The sequence below is a fragment of the Bipolaris sorokiniana genome, assembly GCF_000338995.1.
Source record: "Bipolaris sorokiniana ND90Pr unplaced genomic scaffold COCSAscaffold_10, whole genome shotgun sequence".
Classification (NCBI taxonomy): domain Eukaryota; kingdom Fungi; phylum Ascomycota; class Dothideomycetes; order Pleosporales; family Pleosporaceae; genus Bipolaris; species Bipolaris sorokiniana.
In genome coordinates this window covers 921,126-940,794 of record NW_006911904.1, presented here as the reverse complement: position 1 = coordinate 940,794, position 19,669 = coordinate 921,126, and the positions used below count along the sequence as shown (strand labels likewise).

Genomic DNA, 19,669 nt, shown 5'->3' with positions numbered 1-19,669 from the left:
ACGCGAGTGTGACGGCCTGAAATGCTCAAGGGAATTGAATGATACCCGTACGAATTCAGTGCAATGATTCGAAGTCGTCAATTTCAAGAGTTTGAGTACCTATCGTGCGATCGCTATACAGGCAATCTCGCACTGGCCCCTTCCATACCTGCTCCCATCGAGACTCATACCGTCCTGGCGCTTAACACGGCACCTATCATTTTCTTTCAATAGATGGAAATCAGCGCATGGCGTCTTGTTTACGTGATCTTTCTCGTTGGCCTGTATGCTCTTTATGCCAAACCTAGTGGGGTGGGGTTCAAGCTCATTTCAAGGCGCAACAAGGTCCTTTCAAGTCCATTTATCGCGAAGTTACTCGTCAGAAGCATCTGGGTAAGCTTGGTAGCTCATCATCAACAGTTTCGGCATTTCAAATTAGTAAGGGAAGAAGAAAGGTTACGATGCCCATTACATCGCGTAAGCGGGGAACCACGGTAAGACCCGTATCAAAGCCCAGATAGTTTCAATTCTGAAACAAGGCGTCAGGAACCTTAGAAACAAGGCAGAAATCGCATGGCCACAGATCAATCTGCAAGAACATGATGAGCGCTTTGACCTGGCAACCTCATAATACACATGAACATAGGAGCGTTCTCGCATTAAGCTCGGCTCGATTATGGAGGTGTGATTGGCTCTAAGAGAATGTGCGAACAGGTTCGGAACTCAGAACCCATACTGCGTCAGAAACCCAATGTTTCAGGCAGATACAGAGTCTCGCGCTTCATTCTTCCAGGTCAAACCATTCGTAAAGTGCCCAAACTTCGAGGCGAGATGTGTCTTGCGGAGAGCGCGTGAAGCATATCTCTTAGAGCTTTTTGTCTTAGGATGCCCTCATAGATAAGAGAGATTCGTCTATAAAAGGTCATTCTTTAGGAAAGAACTCACTGGTGCACTCTTGATCTAAACCTCTAGTCACAGAACGTAGCAGTTGTCATAATTTAGTATGGAGGTGAATAGAAAACGTTGGGGAGGCTGTATGGGACTGGCAACGTATAGACGATAAATTATGGGTTATATCGGGGAGAGGGGCCTAGGAAGCACAATTCGCAACAGGGATGTTTGCCATCGCATTTGCGTATCGAGGACACCAGCTGACCGTAAGGAAAGCTCGTTCCATCCTACACATGGCTCACCACTATCGAGACCATCACATGGGCAATCGGTACAGGATCTGTATAACATGAATGCAGCAATGTGTATCTCTAGGCTTCATTTGTGGGTTTATCGAATATATTCTGGGATTATCAAATTTCTTACTAGTACTGGCGTAGACTAGGTACAGGTGAATCACTTCGGGTGAAACTCTCGCAATAGAGACATAGAGATGCCAAACAAGCCGTGACCTCTCTCGTGCGCGCCTTTGCTAGATGGTATTCGCGGTCCGTCCCATTACCCCGCGCTCGCTGTACAGCGGCAAGCGCAGCCACTGAGTCGTAGAATGTGTAGTTGGAGAAACGATCTCCGGACATATTTCGTCGCGCAGGAAGCGGTCCGAATGGGTGTACCAAGATCCGAAAGCGAATGTCGCTCGTCTTCCTATTCACCATTCTCTTCAAGGTTTGCCTCACAAACCTGTCCAAGCGCTCGGTCATGCACCCAGCCGGGGTAACGAAATCATCTTCATATCTACCAGGAAACCGCCCGATCAGAGACGTATTGTTGTACCATGTATCGAGGTAAAGGCCGATATTCTCGATCCTCTCGTTACCGTAGTTTTTGGGCCCATTTAGAAAGGTATAGAGGTGTACGCCGGCCCAGTGGAAGCTATGCGAGAGCGCGATGTATACAGGATCTATCTCAGTGCGTGTCGGACCGAGAACAATTCTTGGTAGAAGCTGATCATTGGCCTTCTGTATGGGCTTCTGTATCGAGGGATGCTTCACCTCTTCGTATATAGTCTTGTTAAGCTGTAGTATTGCGGTTGGCATTCGATATACTTCACAGCTGCAGATGCCGGGCTCGGGGAAAATGGGCTCGGGGAAAATGGGCTCGTAGGCGATGTCCGGCAGATAGCTGTAGATTTGACACCGCAGTTCGGTTGGCAATGCCATGAACGGGGAATCGCCTGCTTCTCGCATGGCGACTGAGGAATGGCCGTTGATTTGGATGAGGGCGTAGATCGTAGGGTGAGACTTTTTAAGCGCCGTTTGTGTCGTGCGTTTCCGCTCGAAAGGATGGTGGACGAAGAGGTTGGTTAAATAAGGAGCGAAAATTCCTGGCGCAATCTTATAGACTTTCATATTCTCTTTTGCGGTTTGCTCGTTCCATGTTCCCTGGTGTTGCATAAGGTTACTCTGTGGTTGCTATCGACTGCAACCCATGGTACCACGATGGCCTATCAATAACAAACCAATCGTATTTTCCGGAATGAATACCAAACATGTGCACAATAGCACTCACGAAAGAGTGATAATCCAGCCATAAGGATTGGAATCGTATCTGTGGTCAGCCCAAAGTATTTGTGCGCGAACCTGTGCACTAATCATACCAGGACCAGATCGAAGAAGCGGGAACAAACACTTCACTCCCATGGAGGCAAGTACGGACTGGAGATACGTCTGCACGTTCGCGCGCTGTGATAATTTTGGAGACTCACCCGACAGTCTTATCTGAATTTTGATGATACGTTCTAGCTTATTACAGAATACAATGGCGTTGTACGTAGCGCTTGGGAGCCCCTAGAAGCTTGGTTATTGCGATTCGTACACAGCCAGAGTGCACCATGAATGTATACGCTGAATTCTACACGAGCATATCGGAGTATATAGTGAATTCTATACCATCAAGGTAGACATTGACTTGGTTTCAGCTCAACTCAACGGTCTCTTTTGTAATCTTGTGGACTCTTTAGAGTCTTCAATAGTACCGATAGTACCTACGAGTCCCGTCAATCAAATCAAGGGCATTTTGTTGACCTTGGAGCTTCATCTGAAGCCGTGCCTGGTTCGCCCTGAGCTTCTCCTGCGCGTTGGCGGCACAACGTTGGCTTGCTTCATCGATGCGCTGCTGGACCTCCATCGGCCGTTTTGGAGGAAACACGTATCGCGGCAAGGGCCCACGCTCTGGCCAGATGTTGTACACGCGCAATGCATTGTTCAATCCAGGCACGACAAATATGTCGTCTGGGCTCGCTGCATATTCGACTGACATGAAGTCGATAAACCCGGCTAGGCTGAGGAGAGGCATACCACCATATGGCAACTGTGGCGCGTTAGGGTTGCGCACCACGACCTTGTGATCGAAGTAGAAGCCTTCGAGTGCAGCCTTGAGCTCGAAGTCGGCCATGTCCTCTTTTGCAAACATGCCACCGTTCGTGAGACCTCTCTTCCCTACGTGTTAAAACGTGAAAGGGTTAGTATTCTCTTGCACAAAGTTTGCTTGGAATTCAAAGCTTCGCTGTGCTGGAAAATGTGGCTTACAGATGTTGTCAGAATCCTTGACGCGCGAAGCCTCCAAGAAGCTTGAAAAGGCCTCTGGAGTTATGTATCCGGTGCCTCTGGGATCAAGCTTCACAAAGAACTCCTTCATCAATGCTTCAAAGGCCGGTGTGCCCTTCCCATTCGTGTAGAATAAGTGTTCAGTCCAGCCTGATGGCGGAGGTGCCGGCTGCTGGGGCGGTGGTGGGAATCCAGGTGGAGCACCGTACATGGTGAGCTGGTGGTGATAGCTTACGAAGTAGGAGTAGTTGGTAGTTGTGCCTATGCCGCGCAATAGAGATGCGACTCCAAGGAGATGAAAGGCGCCGTTTCTAGGAACCCTGAGCCAACTTTGTTCTCGTAGTTCAGCGAGAAAGAGGGGTCAGGCGGGACGGGATGGCTCCCGATATAGCCAGATACGGTGTTCAGCTGAAAAAGCCATACCAATAAAGTACCTGGCAAGCGAGTGGCGCATCTCACTACCTTTTTCCGAGGAGCGAACTCCTACCTATTCTGATCCATCCAATGTGATGTGCGGATGTTTGAGCTCTTCCGAATAACCACACGATACCGACACAGTGGAAAGCCTGCGAATGCTACATCAATTCAAAGAAGTTCACTGCAGTGAAAGGGGAGATGGTGAGTAGTCATGCAATGCCTCGCTTACCCGCTGTCAGACCTAGCGGAGCCCTTAGCGGCGGATACTTACAACGCATGACCTCTTGCAGATAAGAACGACATGGACACGCAGAGAATGAGTCTTCAAGGGCTTCTCATAGCAGGACTGTCACATGTTTGACCTGGTTCGCTGATAGTGTCTACAGTAGGCCTTGATCCTACATATTCTTTGTTTAGCAGATTCTACGGCACGCAGCCACTAGACTATATGCTTAATGTGATTGAGTATGCGCCACACCTGGATCCTACCTGAGACCCGTAGTTATGTGGGTGACCACTAGTGAATCTTCGCTGTCGTATATTTCTGACTTTGATTTTTTGCCTTTTGGTTTTTAATACGGGTCACGTGACATCGGCATGGCATTCCCGATAGGAATTCCAAATGGTGTTGATGTGATTCCTTGACTATGCGCATTCGTGCCTTGTTAGAATCGTCCGTACATACAGCATAAAGTATTGCAATTCAAACATCAACAAATGAAGTTTGGAACTATTCCAAACCATCTTACGCAAACTTTACGATATTCGTATTCATCGGGATTGATTGCGCAGATGAATGTAGGTCGCGGAACGGCCCGAGCACGTAAGGTCTAGAACACTAAAACAACATTAAATAGAATATGTCCAGTTAGAGTTGTGAGTAAAGTCTCTTCCAGCACTAACGTTCCCCATGAAGATTGCTCTTCCATTAGATGAGACGGCACTTCTATCCTGCGGTGTGTCTTGGGCCTGTGCTTGCGATTGCTCGGACACTGCACTCACTCCTTTGTTTTTGTTGATTGCTTCAATCCAGAGCCATAACTGATCACGAACTCGAATATATCCAGAGTCTAGTGAATAGGTTTAAAAAAAATCGAGTTAAATAACTGTAACGGCAACATCAATAATATTGCAAGACTCGTCTTCTATTAAGAACCTTCACTATTACTGTTCAGATAGGACTCCTGGAGCTTCAAGTCTAATAGAGCTTAACTGTGACAGGTCCTTAACATCTTAACGTAGCCAATTAGCGCAGAACTTTTTGGAACTAATTAGATCGCATTTCCTCGTGCACGAACTGCATTCTAGGACTAATTATAGTATGCAGCTTTAGCTGCGATCATACACCCTTTCTGAGGCCTGACTTTATCGTTTCCTAGGATGCCGCTTACATGACGGTAGAACAAGGCACTGCGCTAAGTATACAATGATGTTGTGTCTTCTCCAAAGACAAACAAACATGACCCTGCAACCCTCGACAACCCTACCCAGTCGTAACCACCACTAGCCCCTTCTCCAATAAAACAACTTGAGATTGCAGAACGTAAACCGCAATCCCCTGGGTCACCGAAAAACTCTAATCTGGGTACCTGTCATATAAGCCCACCGGCCGATATTACCCCGTTCTCGTAACGCACGGTGCCAATAAAGCTAATCTAACTATCCGTTCGACTACGGATCCTCGTTTACATTAATCAATGTAGCTCTGCACGGTATACTTATATTACATATGAGTAGTGAGTAGGTGTTTCATGTTTGCCCCGATTAGGGCTGTTAGCGTAGTAAAATAGGTTCATGACTGGAGTTTTTGAGAGTATTTGGGTGAGAGGAGGACTTGGCGGGGGTTGGCATTGGTAAGTAAAGGGAGTTGAGAGAAGCAGGGGAGATTGAAGTGAAGTGGGGAGTAGAGATGAGATGGACGTGAGTTGGTTGTGCTGGAGAAACTCGGGCTTGTTTTGTGGTCTTGGTAAATTGTTTGGCAAAATGCAATGATCGATCAAAATTGTGCCAAGGAATGTCATGTGATGTGTTGGCTATCACGTGTAAGAGTGTATTTGCTAGGCGAGGCATTTTGCGCCAAAGAATTTTTCTCGATAGAACACACTTCTACTTCCGGTGTTGTAGTATCAGCGGGTTCTTTGTCCAATATATTACTTTCTGCGATAGCATGCGACGCCGACGAATAGAAAAATTGTCCGGGAAAGCCACACTAAAAACAGACACGACTATTGCGTGAGTGGCGATACAGAGCTTCCCGTCCCACCAGCCTTGAGATCGCATTCTGGACAGTCGCATACTGCGGGTATGCCCTGAGAGGTCGAATCATATCCTGACTTCGATACGATTCCCGCCACACGGGTCACCCGCTCTGTTACCCGAATGCTACCCAGCCTGCTTTCTGGAAGCCTGTTTTTGTTTTGCGTGCAGTGCCAAGTGGATTCCTTCACACACGTCGCCGTCATGTCCAAGGCCAAAGGGTAAGGCGCTAACAAGACGCCGCTTCACGTCTGCAACGGCCTTGCGCAGGTGGCAGCATTGACCCGCCGCCATTGCGCAAGCGACCCAAAAATACTTACGCACTACATTCGTATTACAGCCGTCAGGCCGGCGAGTCACGATATTGCTGTCATAGGTAGCTCATGGCTCTAGTCGCGAAGCCGAAATTTTACCGGGAGGCGAGAGTCGTCATGATGAAGATTTTCTGGTATCCAAACTCTGATCTGCGATGCAACGACGGTGTTGTTAGTGCACCATCGCCAGGTTTTATTCCTGCGCTGTGCACATCGGTAGACAGGCAAGGCGATCCGGGGTCAGTTACCCTTTCTGGATACTCGAGGAACCAGAGGGGACTACGGCGGTGCTTTGCGCAAGAGCAGTATAGCTTGAGACGGGGTATGGGTAGGGTCTGCATGATCCCGAGTTTCGGAACGACTTTTCCGCTGCACATGGCAAATGCACACTAACTCGGCCGAATTGACGGAACAGCGTGCGATACGCGAACCGTGGACGTTTCGAATACTCGTTGCGAAAGATCTGGAATGATGCTGAAGAGAAGATTCAGCCGCAACGGTTTTGCCGTTAATCCCGCGTCTCTCGCGTGCTGCATGGGCCTGGCCTGACGGGTGGCTGATTGCTGCTCACCTGATACGGCATAATGCCGGGGTTGCAATGCAAGGCATGCCGCACAACGCACCACCAACATACTGTATTGCCTCTCCCGTGCTAGCAGCGCGCGGCTAACCATTTACGACTGCATCATCTGTGGATATACAATATTTCACTAAGCTAGCGCAGTGCTGACAACTCAAGCAACTTGTCCAAAGCCTAGAGTATGCGCTTGCCGACATAATCGTATTCTTGGTACCCACAGACATATCGATAGATTGTCCCAGGGTGGCCCTGAATACGGGGGGTTGGCTCCACTGACAGTGTGACATATCTTGGGTATCCGCCGTCGTCGTCTCAGGTTTTTCTTACACGATCTTCACTCCTCCCTGCTTGTCGTGTACCAGTTGTCCGATTATCCGACCATCCACTTTCGCTCCGCTTCTCGGCAAAGGGGTGTTTGGTTAATGCTCTACTCTTCTACCTAATCATTAATATCATAACGACCGTCGCTATCGAGTCTGTCGACCTTTAATATAACTCGACCACTCCCCAGAAGGGAAAGATAATTCAAATACCCGAGATCGACAACATGACATCAACACCCTCGCTCAGGCAAAGCCTTGCCGCTGCTGTCCTTGCCGCTCTTCCTCTCGCCAGTGCACAAGGCACTACTCCTCCAAAACTCACAGCCGATTGTAACAATGTAGCCATCTTCATGGCCCGTGGAAACGATGCTCCATACCACGACGGACGCACCTCACCATTTAGCGATGCTACCTGCGCAAAATTTCAGGCCAAGGGCTTCACTTGCGACTACATGGACGTCGTCTTCGATGGCACTCTTGGTGTCCCGTACTGCCCTACCATCCAGGAGGGTGCCGTCAACGGCGTCAGGCAAATCACAGAGTACAATGCCAAGTGCCCGGACACCTTGATTGTCCTCAACGGTTACTCTCAAGGTGCCATGGTCGGTGGTGCTATACTCAGTGGTGGAGGTGAGGACGCATGCGATGTTGATCCGCAGACTACCGGTCTTGACCCCAACTCCAAGGCCGGCCAGGCCCTCAAGGCGGCTCTCCTCTGGGGTGACGTCAAGCATACTGCTAATCAGCCATACAACGTGCTCGATGGTGCCGACAAGCAGGTCTGGCCGCGTACAGGTGCCAATCTTGAGCGCATGAACCGCTTCTCTTCTGTCTTGCGTTCATACTGCGCTGCCGGTGACCCGGTTTGCGCTGGTGGTACCAACGTTGCTCAGCATCTCAACTACTTTGAGTTGTACACAGATGAGTCTTCGTCATGGGTTGTCGACAAGCTTACACCGCTCTTGGTCAAGCCTTCTTCATCGTCTGTCTTGTCAAGCTCGGCTACGCCTACTCCCACGCCTACACCTTCACCTGAACCCACACCCACACCTACGCCCACCTCTGCGGCCTCTACCTCTGAGGTCAGTTCCACCGAGCCTTCTAGTACCGTAGTAGTTCCTGAGTCTTCCACTCCAGTTTCCTCGGATATCAAGTCCACCAGCACTGCAGTTATCCCCAGCCCCTCAAGCCCAAGCCCCGACTCAACTACTCTGGCTCCTCCTTCCCACGTACCTTCTACCATGGTTCCTTCCTACATCCCTTCTGCTCCTCCGGTCTCTTCCCACGTCCCCGTAACCACGGCCAACGGAACCGCTTCAACGACATGCACTGACGAGCCAGGAACAACAGCCTACCCCATAACTATCATCCCGACTTCTTCAGCGCACTATGGCAACTCGACTATCCCGGCTTCCAGCTCCATAAAGACGCCTATCAAGCCCCATGAGACGCCTTCCCTGCCTGCTGGACATGCTTCGTATCCGGCTGTTCCGGCTCCGGTTACCACAAAGGCGCCGGGATACCCTGCGCACCCGCCGGCTTGCCCACCGGCTCTCGTCTACGAGACGGTGACGGAGTACGCATACGTATATGAGAGTATGTGAAGTGGGTAGAGATGATCTAGTCGAGGGGCACTGGGGGGTCTTGAGCTAGTGGAGGAAAGCTCAAGTGGTTGTAAATAATACCTTGGATACATAGTCGCTAATGAGTATACGAACGTTTTAATGATGTTTCTTAATTATCCGTCACCTCGCTTCCACAAACTACTATGTCTCGCATTATAATTGCTTCGTCGAACCATATACATCATTACTGTACTTGTACATTATTCATATCATAACCCTAGATACCCAACGCCTTAGCAAGCGCCTCACCCACACCCGTCGCACTAGCAGGATTCTGTCCCGTAATCAGCTTGCCCGACACAACCACCTTCTCGCCCCACGGCTCCGCCGCCTTGACAAACTTGCCACCGCTCGCCTTCTGCAGCGCGTCCTCTGGCAAAAACGGCACCGCCTTCGTCAGTCCCGCTTGCTCCTCCTCCGCATTCGTAAACGCAGTGACTTCCTTGCCCGCAACCAGCAAGCTTCCATCACTCAGCTTGACATTGTAGAGTACAGCGGGTGCATGACAAACCGCCGAGACAATCTTGCCAGCCTCCCAGAACTCACGGATCAGCTGCTGCGAGGTAGCGTCGTCTGCGAGATCGAACATGGGGCCGTGGCCGCCGACGTAGAAGATAGCGTCGAACTCGCTGGCCTTGCCTATGTAATCAGAGAGTTTCTTGGTGGTCTTCCAGACTTGCTCGTCGTTCTTGAGGAAGGTGACTGAGACGTCGTCTTTGGCGGCTTCGACGGACGCGGGGTCGAGGGGCGCTTCGCCGCCCTTGGGGGAGGCGACGGTGATGTTGGCTTTGTTGCGGAGAACGTGGTAGGGGTGCGCGAGCTCGGGGAGGTACCAGCCCGTGGGCTTGCCTGTGTCGCCGAGCTTGTTGTGCGAGGTGAGGATGAAGAGGATGCTTGGCTTGGACATTGTGGATTGGATGTAGTAGTTTTTTTTTGGAGTATGAAGGTGTGGTTGTAGATGAGATTGATGTATGGTGGATGTTTTCTATTATATATTTTTTTATCTTTTGTAGAGGGTTAGTTTGTAATCTTATATCTTTTTGCACCGATAGCTCCTGGCGTCCATGTGTGACGACATGCGGGGTAGCTTTTTTTTGACAAAGGCCCGACTATGCAGGGCTGAAGGGTTGACCCACCACGACTGACGTTGAAGACCCACGCTTTCATGTGAAATGGCTGGTACCTTGGTGTCCTCTCGGCCGTACCTTTGTAGCTCATTGTACTGTTTTTTTCATCTGCTTCCTCGTTCTCTAACTATGGCTGCCCACGGAGATAGTCATAATCGTGCTTGAGAGAACGAAGAAAAGTGCGCGCAACACTACAAGTTGCGTCATTTCCATCCTACACGTATTTAATGAGCTGGTTTAGCATCCCAAACTTATAACACCGTTTTCGTCCTCAATGGCTTCTTCAACCGGAGTTTCTACTCGATCCGGCCGTCTCCGTCAAAGTTCCGCAGGCCACGAGTACGTTTCACCGCTTCTCTTCCTGTTTCTGGATCGCGCATCTTGATCAAAGTCGGCGATATGCGGCAAAAGGAGTTGTTACTGTGTTGGTCTCAATTCTAGTTACGAACGCATGTCCAGCGAAGCATCATCGAAGTTGCTCGAAACAAAAATCGGATTGATAATTAATCTTATCGCCATTTTATCTCCGGTCGGAGGTAGTGGAGCAACAACTTGTGGTTCTTGCTTGTCGGGTATGGAACCTACACAAGATATATCAGCAGAGCGTTTGTAATCTACTGTGTGTCGAGAATAAACCAAATAACGCATTGGTAATGCCTCTTACGAACTACTCCGGATTGTATTTACACTTATAACTGCAGTGTTTACTGTCAGTGGTACCTTCGCTGATGTATATTTTTCAGCCATGGGGTAAATAAAGACTAGGACGATTTTAGTGGAAGAACGTGTGTTAACATCTAATTCAAACATGGAAATAATCGAAATTCCCGTATGTATAAAGCACTGTGTCCTCTTTTCACCACATCTTTGACCAATCCTCATAGGGGCATTTAGTTAGCACCACGTTCGCCCAGACCTGAGCGTCGACGAGTTCTATACAATGTTAGTACTGTAACTGCTCATCTCGCTGAAAAGATACGTACATGGCACTAATATGCCTTCTTTTGAAGGTTCAATTCGAGTCAGTTCACTCTGCAGGAAAGGTTAGCCCAGCCCTTTCCACACACTCAGGTAATCTTTTTTCCCCCGTTTCATAACATATCCCGCAGAGCTAGGTAGCTGAAGCAGCTATATTCCCACAAGCTATTGTGTTGAAAAACTGAAGGCGGCTTACCGCATAAGTTCCTGTTAAAAATCCACCGCGACGCTGGGTAATGGATATACCTCCATACTCTAGTATGCCCGGCTCGTATTTGGTATTTAGCACTAAAAGTTATGAACAGCCAATCCCATCAACCTCAGGTGATTTTCACGCCACCTCTGATCCCGAGCCAATGACTTCGCTGAAGGATAATTCTTGGTAATCTTGGAGACTTGCCTTAGTTTCCAATGGAAAGAAGCTTTAAACGCAAAGGCTTGCAGCTATTTTCCCTGCGAAAATCATCGGAGAGAAATGAGGAAAAGCTTTAGGTTAAGCTTCGACTCTCCGCATCTTTGGGTCTGTCACTGCCGCATTGCTGAAGCATCATTCGTGGGGGTAAAAATACTTAGCTGTGTGGCCGGGAAATTCCACCAACACTTACTGACGATTGTTGTTACTGTCCTAATGACAATGGGACAACAACTCGAATATGCTTTTTTGCTACTTCAGGCAAACTCAAGGCAAATGAGGTACGTTCTTGATGGGGCGGCTCGGCACACTCATGTGCTAGCATCCCCCTAACAACCTCTGCGATTAACTTTTTTCAAATCTGCCAAGCAATCGATCTTTCACCGATAATTTGTGGTGCTGGAACGAACTCGGTGAACTATCGCCCGAGGTAAACACGCATATGCAGCACCGCATCGGAAACTGAAGGCTGAAAGAACGTACCAAACGCGAGAGGGAACAATCCAATCCCTCCCATCACTCCGACTACCCTCTCATCATGCATTTCTCGCAAACAGAGTTCAGACCCCCCCGAGCCAAAGCTATCAGCACCAGGCGGCTGACGAATACAAGTTATGCTGATGAATGCACGTGCACGGCGCTACAATCATGACTGGGTTCCGATCAGGATTGGACGAATCCGATACGATCATTTGGAAATAGACTTCACTATTACATGGTACCTCGCAGCCTGAGACAACAGCATTTCATCATCACTGGAAGTGGCTGCAATGCTAAGTCATGAGTGGCAGGTGACGGGTGGCGGGGGGCTCCGTTCTGGGCGCCAAGTCGCCCAGACTCCACGCGGCTGACTTGAAGCCATTCCCTCCTGAATTTCTTGGGCTTTTTTTCGTATCGATTGGCGGGGCATGACGGGATTTCGAACAGATTCCAAGGACGACAGTCCCACATGGGGCTCCAAAGATAGGGTTGGAGTGTAGCTTGGCTTTGTTCGCGATTCCATTCATTGCTTGGCCTCGGTTATCGGGCGTCTAACAGTGGCAATGGATGTTCGGCCAAGGCCCTCCTGACATCTTCAGGTTTCAAGCCGGGTCGAGGAGAGCCTTCTGTGGGCAAAGCTGGAGATACGAAGTAACAGAGTGCAGCAACCAATAAGCAGGGGAAGTTGAGGCCGTTCCTTCTGAATTCCTTCTGACTTAACCTGTAGCTTGCCCACTCTTCTTATTCTCTTCCACTTGCTTGTCTGTTCTAATTCATCTTTTTGTGCGTGTGTGCGGCTGGTCTGCTGTTTATCTTTTCTTCTCCCGCCGGTCGTCCCCTTTTTTCCACGCTACTTACTCATCCATCTTCATAACCCCAAAACGTATGACTTCTCTGTAGAACCGTATCTTTCATCTTCCAGAATTCTCCAGGCGGGCAATCATGCCGACTCTCGATGTCAGCGAACTTAATATTGTCGTCGCCGTTCTGGGTACGCCTTCCTCCCCCCTCTCTGACACACCTGCTCCCTCAAGCATCAAGTAACACAATTCCACTGCAGGTGCCTTCATTGTTAGCTATGGCTTCTTTTCTGTCAAAATCAAACAAGTCTGGTACTTAGGTGAAGCTCGTAAGTCAGCAGATCTTCAGTACACCCAGGTGTGCTACCATGAAAGCCTCTGCTCACATACTCAGTGCCCGCCGTTCTCATCGGCATCATCCTGGGCCCGATAGCTGCCAGATTCCTCGATGCAGAGAAATGGGGTTCTGCTGCAGAGGGCCAGCAAGAAGCCATCACACTGGTAGGTGCACAGCTACAAGAAGGTGTTTTTTTATGAATCCCACTCATCTCCACATAGGGCATGTGCCGCGTCGTCATCGGTGTCCAGCTTGTCATTGCCGGCTTCCAGCTTCCCGCCAAGTACCAACAAACCCGATGGAAAGAGATGGTGATATGCCTTCTCCCAGTCATGGCAACCATGTGGATATGCACAAGTTTGTGCATTTTGATCACCGTCCCTAAGATATCCTTCTTGGCTGCGCTGGTCATCGGATCCTGTGTCACTTGTACCGATCCCATCTTGTCTCAAGCCGTGGCCAAAGGTCCCTTTGCCGACAAATTCGTTCCTCGTGCGCTTCGAGAAATCATCTCGTCAGAAGCAGGTTGCAATGACGGGTTCGGGTTTCCGTTTCTTCTATTGGCCACTTACCTGATTCGCCATGCTGACCTCGAGGGCGTCGATTTCAAGGAAGGCATTGCCTCGGGCGCAAGCGAGATTGCCCACCGCGCAGTTAACATGCTCACCAGGCGCAGCGAAGCTGGCGTTGGCCGTCTAGGTGGAGGTATACCTATGGCCATGGAGCAATGGATTGTAGAAGGATGGCTGTACATAATCGCCTTGGCTGTCGCCATTGGAGTGATTGTCGGGGCTGCCAGCATGTTTGCCATCCGATTCAGTCTCCGTAGGAAGTGGATAGACACCGAGAGTCTCTTGCTTTGGCCTATGGCAGTCGGTCTGTTCCTCATTGGTATCTGCGGTGCGCTTGGCACGGACGACCTCCTTGCTTGCTTTGTCGCCGGTAACGTCATGAACTGGAATGGCCTCTACCTCGAGGAGACCGAGAAACGCCATGACGAAGTCAACAGCTGCTTCGACGTCGTCCTCAACTTTGGCGGTTTTATGTATATTGGTACAATCATCCCCTGGAGAGAGTTCCAGCTTCCAGATGTCACTGGTATTACTGTTGGAAGGCTCATGATTCTCGGATTTCTGGTCCTTGCTTTCCGTCGTATTCCTGCCATATTCATGGTTTACAAGGTTATGCCCGGAGTTATCAAGGACTGGAAGGAGGCGCTGTTCATGGGATATTTTGGGCCCATTGGTGAGTTGACTTTGTATATCAAGAAGGAATTCAACTGACACACCTTAGGTATTGGAGCCGTCTTCTACGTCGAGCACACACGTCATCTGTTCCCCAAGCCTGGAGAGGCTGAGACAGAAGAGGAAGAGAACCTCCTGGCCGCCATGATCCCCATCGTCTACTTCCTCGTCATCTTCTCCATTGTGGTCCACGGTCTATCCATCCCAGCCCTTGATGCATTCTACCGCTACAAGAAAATCCCACCGATTTCTGAAGCTGAACCAGCTGAGGTTCGCGCTCTCTCAGTCCATGAAGCGCTGCCGAACAATGCCAGCATAAGCACAAAACGCAACTCTATCTACGTACACAACCGCTTCTCCAGGCCTGTTTCTACAGGTCCTGGCCCAGAATTGTACAGGTGGAATAGTCAGGCAAGGGACAGCGATGTCACGTACAGGGCTTCTTCACAACCACAAGGCGAGAACTATGCTCAGAAGCTGCAAAACATTCGATTTGCAGAAGACTATGCCCATGAGAAAGCCAACATGGGTTAAGGATATGGTGCTAGACTGACAAAGAGGGTTGGAGGGGGAGATACGAGGGGATGTTGGGTCATCCCGGTGTTCTAGCAGCTGCTTCCACGGCGATTATCTACCATCATTATTACGCGACATGCCACTCATTAAGTATTCTATCGTTAAATAGACAGACACATAAATGCACAGTTGTAGAAGTATACAGACATGTATTGTTAATGATGTGACATAAAATCGTTCCTCGCTACCCATTTTCATCATAATGCGAGTACTGGACAGGGTCATTAACCATCGCGAAAAAAAAAAAATTAGAAAATCTGGCGAACAAGAAAAGTCATAACTAACAGACCAGTACCCAAGGCATCTCATACAATCACCCGTCTTTTCCTTTCCTTGTGCTCTTTCCTTTCATCCAACATGCCCAGATATGATTGTCAGACGCCCCTGACATGTCGTTGAGCACGAAACATGCCAAGGGCGCTGCGGCTCTGTTGCCAAGTGCGCCACCGCTCTATCCGTGCCGTTTTATCCGCTCAGTCCTATCGCTTGCCTTCCGCTCCACCCTTTCCCAGCCTTGATCTTCATTTTCATTTCAACGGGCTTTGCCGTTTGCTCCTGCATAGAAGATACGCCGAACTGCTTGTGTATCAGGTTTGTCTTGTACATCCTGCTGACGTAGTGCGAGGAACATGGGGTAGGTGGATGCTCGCAGTGTGAGAGGAATTTACGTAGGGAACGTGCATTGGCTCTTGGCGCTCCGCACTGCTCGGTAATGTAGCGGAACGATGAGTAGTGGAAGGAGATAGAAAAATGTTCAAGATCGCGACATCGGATTTTTTTCCATTTCCGTCTGCTTTCATATCTCTCTCCTGCATAAACCGTGAGCTTCTTTTTCATTTAATAGTTTGTTCAAAATTGAAATCCTTGACTAGAGATTGAGGAAAATAATCCGGAGTTATTACCATGACAAGCGGTGTCATGACGAAGACCATCTAACAACACCAACATGTGTTTAGAAGACTGTACATTGATCTTTTAGTCAAAAATGACATGGCCTTGTATGGATGACTGAAGACAGGTGATCTCTAAGCGATTTGCGGGTTCGGAATTTCCAGGCAACTCAATTGCGATTGAATGAATTGGCTACGATACGGTTTTGAAGAAAATCGATATCGTGATCTCCTTTGCAAGTCGTGCTGTCGTTGGTTGTCTGTCGACTCAATTGTGTGTATAGCAAGAGTGAATACAAGGCCTTCAGACTGTATATATATATATTTTTTCAAGATCATAAATTCCCCTAACCCTCTTTTCCTCTCTCATGACTGACTTATCAATTCATCCGATGATTGTGCATTTCAGAAGTAGGTAGTTCTGCCGCGTCCCTATCCGCAGGTACCTCTGCGATAGGTCTAGTGGCTCCTCCATACTTTTCTGATACTGGTGCTTCCGCATATTCTCGGTTCGCGTTCATTTCTACTGTATGAAGGTTTGCATATGTGGGTGATGCGTCGAATGAGTTCGCTGCTTCGTAGGGGTTGCGCCTGCCGTTCTTTCTCCGTCTCCATAGGAAAAAGCTAGCAAAGCCAAGGAGAGCTAGACTACCAATGACTCCACCTACAATACCTCCTATAGCACCGCCAGATATTTCTGAACTATCATTCTCAGCAGGAGCTGAAGTGGATCGCGATTGGCTAACCGAAGAAACAGCGGTCTCTGAGGAACTGGCTGTGGAAGTTGTGACAGTTATGAGTGAGGCGGTAGAAGCCGAGATTGGCGTACTTGAGGTCGCCGATGATGAAGCAGTAGTGGTAGATGTCGGTTTTTCTAGATCAAGAAGCTTGACGGGGTATGAAGCTGCAGACGGGCTAGCTGACACAAGAGATTGCGCGGTCTCATTCACAGCACTTGCATTCAGCGAAGCGAGCGGGTTGACCAGGCTACTCCAGCAAATGTTGACTTGATTTAGTGTCTCGGTGCAGATCTCACTAATTCATATTAGTTCTGTGTGAAATGCTGGTGACTGAGTAGGAAATTGTTGGCTGACCTGGACTTCAAACAGCAAAAGGCATTAATACCAGATCCACACGAACGCTGGTTGCCTGCAGGTGTCGTGCGGTCTCCTCCATCACAACGCTCACTGGGTCCCCAGCAAACCGCATCCTTAGAACCAGGAATACAACAGTAGTGTTTGAACGTTCGTTCATCAAACGAGCAAATGGCAGGAGGGACGCATTCGAATGGTGAACCGGGACACGTCCTCAGTGCGCTGGAGCTCCCATTGTTGCCTGCGAAGAAGAAGTCGGTGAATGCGGCGTGCACTGGTAACAAGTGAAGAAATACAAGGTATGTAGTTGAGAATGTGATCGTGTGCATTTTGTGATACGGTTACTGTAGGGCTCTGAAGTGGGTTTGTTGAAGGGCCTTAGACGCGTCAGTGACAGCCAGCGATGCCGAAAAGCACATCGAGAGGGTTCGTGATTTGAATCGTTCATAGTGGAGATATCAGGACTCCCACGATCTTGGTAAATCTCCGATATGCAGCCGTAAACCCGTCTGTAATAGCCAATCAAACGAAATAGATATTGCTACAATTCGCCGATATTTGAGGTAACCGTATAACGATTAGAACGCTGACCATCCCTCTATGAGCTTTCTAACCATACCTTTTGAGGCGAGAGGCGAAGGATAAATAACCACGCAATAACAAGTTGGACGACTACGCAGTAAGTAGGGATACTCTCTAGTGCGACGCTATCTATCTCTAGATTAGCTAGATATGTAATATTACCCCTATCATATCTAGCGCTGTAATTCAAATCCCTTTTTCACTCTCTATTCTGTTTCATCGTAAATTTCTCTTTTATTTCTATCTCTCTTTTTGTTCTCGATCTTTGCTTTTATGCTCTTGCTGTTTTTCTTTCAAAAAAAACAGTAAAGAAAAAGAAGTAAGAAGAGATGTAAGAAAGAAAGGAGATAAAGAAAAAAGAGAGATTAAGAGAGTCAACTTGGCAGAGTTTGAGGAATTGTTCTAACGGTGAACTGAAATGGTGCACTGAATGTGCAGGTTGTTGATACCAGGGGTGATTAAGGCCCTTTTAGAGGGCATGGCACGTAGGAGTGTGTCGCGCGAGACGGGTGCTTGTATGCGTGAAGTACCCCTGTAAGCCTTTCTCGGCCTCCGTCTCTACTCAGTTTCGGCCTTGAGTTGGTTGCCTAGTTTTGGGTATGTTAACAACCAATATTTCGGCTTGCTCTCTATTATATCCTCGTAAAAAAGCACGAACAACCGTATTTGGGAAGCGTGTCGAGTCCCATCCTGAAATGTCGGACCCCGCTGTTAGAAGTGCAAAAGGTTGAATGATACCAGCCGTATTTAAGGGCATGACACTATGCTTTCAAGCCAGGTGGTCGTCCTCTCCGGCCAATAAACTCACATTTTCTTGTCTTTGTTCACTTCTATAAAAAGAAAATATATCTTCCAAGATAGCGTGTATACAAGGGAAAAAAAGTAGATACGGAAGAGTCTCGTTGTCCACAGATATTATCGACATACTATGAATCCGGAAGATGGCCACAGAGTAATTGCACTGGGCAAAAACAAGATAAAATTATAAAGCACCTTGTGCTACACTGACATACATAAGTGACTACATACTAAAAGCGCAGTAAGAAACAGAAGGTAATGATGTCACACCCCGTGTTCGCGCGTCAAACGACGCGTCGCCCGATCACCTCCACCATACAGCGATGCTCAAACACTCCGTCCACAATACCCTCTGCATATCATCGAGATCTCGAATATACTTGCATCAAAGTGGTGTGAGGATATAAATCGTACATGGCCGACATCTGCACATATGATTCATCATGACATCAACACCAAATACTAGTGTGGATACGTTGTTAGCATGACATTCTAATACCAAATACATCATACTTTAAATACACGACAATCCCATCTGCAAAGAGATTCTGTTATTCTAATCAATCAAAGATCCTCTAAGATCAAATCACGCACCTCAATTCCTCGAGTCTCACCAACCAAACCACCACTTGTTCCCACCAAATTCTCCAACATGCCTCGTATGGTCGCACCTCCGCCATCAGGCGAATTCCAAATCGTCCTTACTAAGCCCTTCAACGGTACGTCAAATTTATCATTTGCAAACATCATTCCAATGTACTCACCAAAACCAAACTTCAGGCGCCCCAACACACATGATCGAGGTAATCGGTGAACCCAACCGCTCCGCCAGCATCCGCCTGTCCAACTACAACGGCAACAGCAAGTCGTCCGAGAAAAAGGGCGACGTGCCCCAGTAAGCCCTCTTCCTTCCCCTTTCTCACCCATTTACCAAATCTAACTCTAACCCCCTTTCCCTCCACGCAGGGATGACGTCCGCGAACTCATGTCTCTCGTCTCCACACTCCGTGGCTTCCCCTCGCACCCGAGCAAAGACATCTACGGGCTAGATACCAAGGTTGATTTCAACACAATGGAAATCCAATGGGCAAACCAGGATGAGGATCCCGCGATGGAAGGGGGTGAGGTAGCGGGGGAGCAGAAGGATGAGTTTAAGAGGATTGCGGAGAGTATTGAGGCGTTGGCGAGGCAGTTTGCTAAGCAGGATTCGGCGGTGTAGAGGTGAGGTTATGATCAAATGATATGATGAATGAATGAATGAAAGTAATATTCGAATTTGATGAGGAATGCGAGACAGTCGTTGCGCTATGGAAGATAAGTGATGTTGAGCTAGTTGACTCGATCGCATTGACGGAGATAT

At 48.6% G+C, this 19,669-nt stretch overlaps 8 protein-coding genes across 8 annotated transcripts; 4 read left to right on the top strand and 4 right to left on the bottom strand.

Moving 5' to 3' along the window:
• Window positions 1–1,295: 1,295 nt before the first annotated feature.
• On the bottom strand, window positions 1,296–2,324 carry COCSADRAFT_162151 (uncharacterized protein; the record flags this gene model as incomplete). The annotated part of the gene is made up of 1 exon (XM_007703722.1): window positions 1,296–2,324. One exon carries the CDS (start codon window positions 2,322–2,324, stop codon window positions 1,296–1,298), a length of 1,029 nt encoding a protein of 342 aa, XP_007701912.1.
• A 273-nt stretch (window positions 2,325–2,597) lies between these two features.
• On the bottom strand, window positions 2,598–3,834 carry COCSADRAFT_121392 (uncharacterized protein). Its single transcript, XM_007703721.1, has 2 exons — window positions 3,459–3,834; window positions 2,598–3,368 (listed from the first exon to the last, which is right to left on the bottom strand). Exons 1-2 carry the CDS (start codon window positions 3,685–3,687, stop codon window positions 2,896–2,898), a joined length of 702 nt encoding a protein of 233 aa, XP_007701911.1. The 5' UTR covers window positions 3,688–3,834; the 3' UTR covers window positions 2,598–2,895.
• Window positions 3,835–7,590: 3,756 nt separating this feature from the next.
• COCSADRAFT_93580 (carbohydrate esterase family 5 protein) lies at window positions 7,591–8,970 on the top strand (the record flags this gene model as incomplete). Its single annotated transcript, XM_007703720.1, has 2 exons — window positions 7,591–8,595; window positions 8,704–8,970. The coding sequence occupies 2 exons, from the start codon at window positions 7,591–7,593 to the stop codon at window positions 8,968–8,970; spliced, it is 1,272 nt and encodes a 423-aa protein (XP_007701910.1).
• Window positions 8,971–9,089: 119 nt separating this feature from the next.
• COCSADRAFT_222291 (uncharacterized protein) lies at window positions 9,090–10,299 on the bottom strand. Its single transcript, XM_007703719.1, has 2 exons — window positions 10,128–10,299; window positions 9,090–9,995 (listed from the first exon to the last, which is right to left on the bottom strand). Exon 2 carries the CDS (start codon window positions 9,896–9,898, stop codon window positions 9,209–9,211), a length of 690 nt encoding a protein of 229 aa, XP_007701909.1. The 5' UTR covers window positions 9,899–9,995; window positions 10,128–10,299; the 3' UTR covers window positions 9,090–9,208.
• A 1,267-nt stretch (window positions 10,300–11,566) lies between these two features.
• COCSADRAFT_222233 (uncharacterized protein) lies at window positions 11,567–12,030 on the top strand. The gene has a single exon (XM_007703718.1). It carries the CDS (start codon window positions 11,572–11,574, stop codon window positions 11,839–11,841), a length of 270 nt encoding a protein of 89 aa, XP_007701908.1. The 5' UTR covers window positions 11,567–11,571; the 3' UTR covers window positions 11,842–12,030.
• Window positions 12,031–12,445: 415 nt separating this feature from the next.
• Window positions 12,446–15,090, top strand: COCSADRAFT_146484 (uncharacterized protein). The gene is made up of 5 exons (XM_007703717.1): window positions 12,446–12,979; window positions 13,049–13,117; window positions 13,183–13,289; window positions 13,347–14,370; window positions 14,419–15,090. Exons 1-5 carry the CDS (start codon window positions 12,931–12,933, stop codon window positions 14,901–14,903), a joined length of 1,734 nt encoding a protein of 577 aa, XP_007701907.1. The 5' UTR covers window positions 12,446–12,930; the 3' UTR covers window positions 14,904–15,090.
• A 1,125-nt stretch (window positions 15,091–16,215) lies between these two features.
• On the bottom strand, window positions 16,216–17,258 carry COCSADRAFT_342870 (uncharacterized protein; the record flags this gene model as incomplete). The annotated part of the gene is made up of 2 exons (XM_007703716.1): window positions 16,216–16,870; window positions 16,930–17,258. The coding sequence occupies 2 exons, from the start codon at window positions 17,256–17,258 to the stop codon at window positions 16,216–16,218; spliced, it is 984 nt and encodes a 327-aa protein (XP_007701906.1).
• Window positions 17,259–18,961: 1,703 nt separating this feature from the next.
• COCSADRAFT_94749 (uncharacterized protein) lies at window positions 18,962–19,528 on the top strand (the record flags this gene model as incomplete). The annotated part of the gene is made up of 3 exons (XM_007703715.1): window positions 18,962–19,028; window positions 19,090–19,204; window positions 19,276–19,528. 3 exons carry the CDS (start codon window positions 18,962–18,964, stop codon window positions 19,526–19,528), a joined length of 435 nt encoding a protein of 144 aa, XP_007701905.1.
• Between the last annotated feature and the right edge of the window lie 141 nt (window positions 19,529–19,669).

What these genes read in the sequence shown, in the direction of transcription:
- COCSADRAFT_121392 (XM_007703721.1), bottom strand. Translation starts at nt 3,687, where the DNA reads ATGTACGGTGCTCCACCTGGATTCCCACCACCGCCCCAGCAGCCGGCA. An exon ending in CAAGGATTCTGACAACATCT is followed by an intron (nt 3,369 to 3,458) that starts GTAAGCCACATT and finishes TTTAACACGTAG; the next exon opens with GGAAGAGAGGTCTCACGAAC.
- COCSADRAFT_222233 (XM_007703718.1), top strand. Translation starts at nt 11,572, where the DNA reads ATGAGGAAAAGCTTTAGGTTAAGCTTCGACTCTCCGCATCTTTGGGTC.
- COCSADRAFT_146484 (XM_007703717.1), top strand. Translation starts at nt 12,931, where the DNA reads ATGCCGACTCTCGATGTCAGCGAACTTAATATTGTCGTCGCCGTTCTG. An exon ending in TATTGTCGTCGCCGTTCTGG is followed by an intron (nt 12,980 to 13,048) that starts GTACGCCTTCCT and finishes ATTCCACTGCAG; the next exon opens with GTGCCTTCATTGTTAGCTAT. An exon ending in GGGATATTTTGGGCCCATTG is followed by an intron (nt 14,371 to 14,418) that starts GTGAGTTGACTT and finishes GACACACCTTAG; the next exon opens with GTATTGGAGCCGTCTTCTAC.
- COCSADRAFT_222291 (XM_007703719.1), bottom strand. Translation starts at nt 9,898, where the DNA reads ATGTCCAAGCCAAGCATCCTCTTCATCCTCACCTCGCACAACAAGCTC.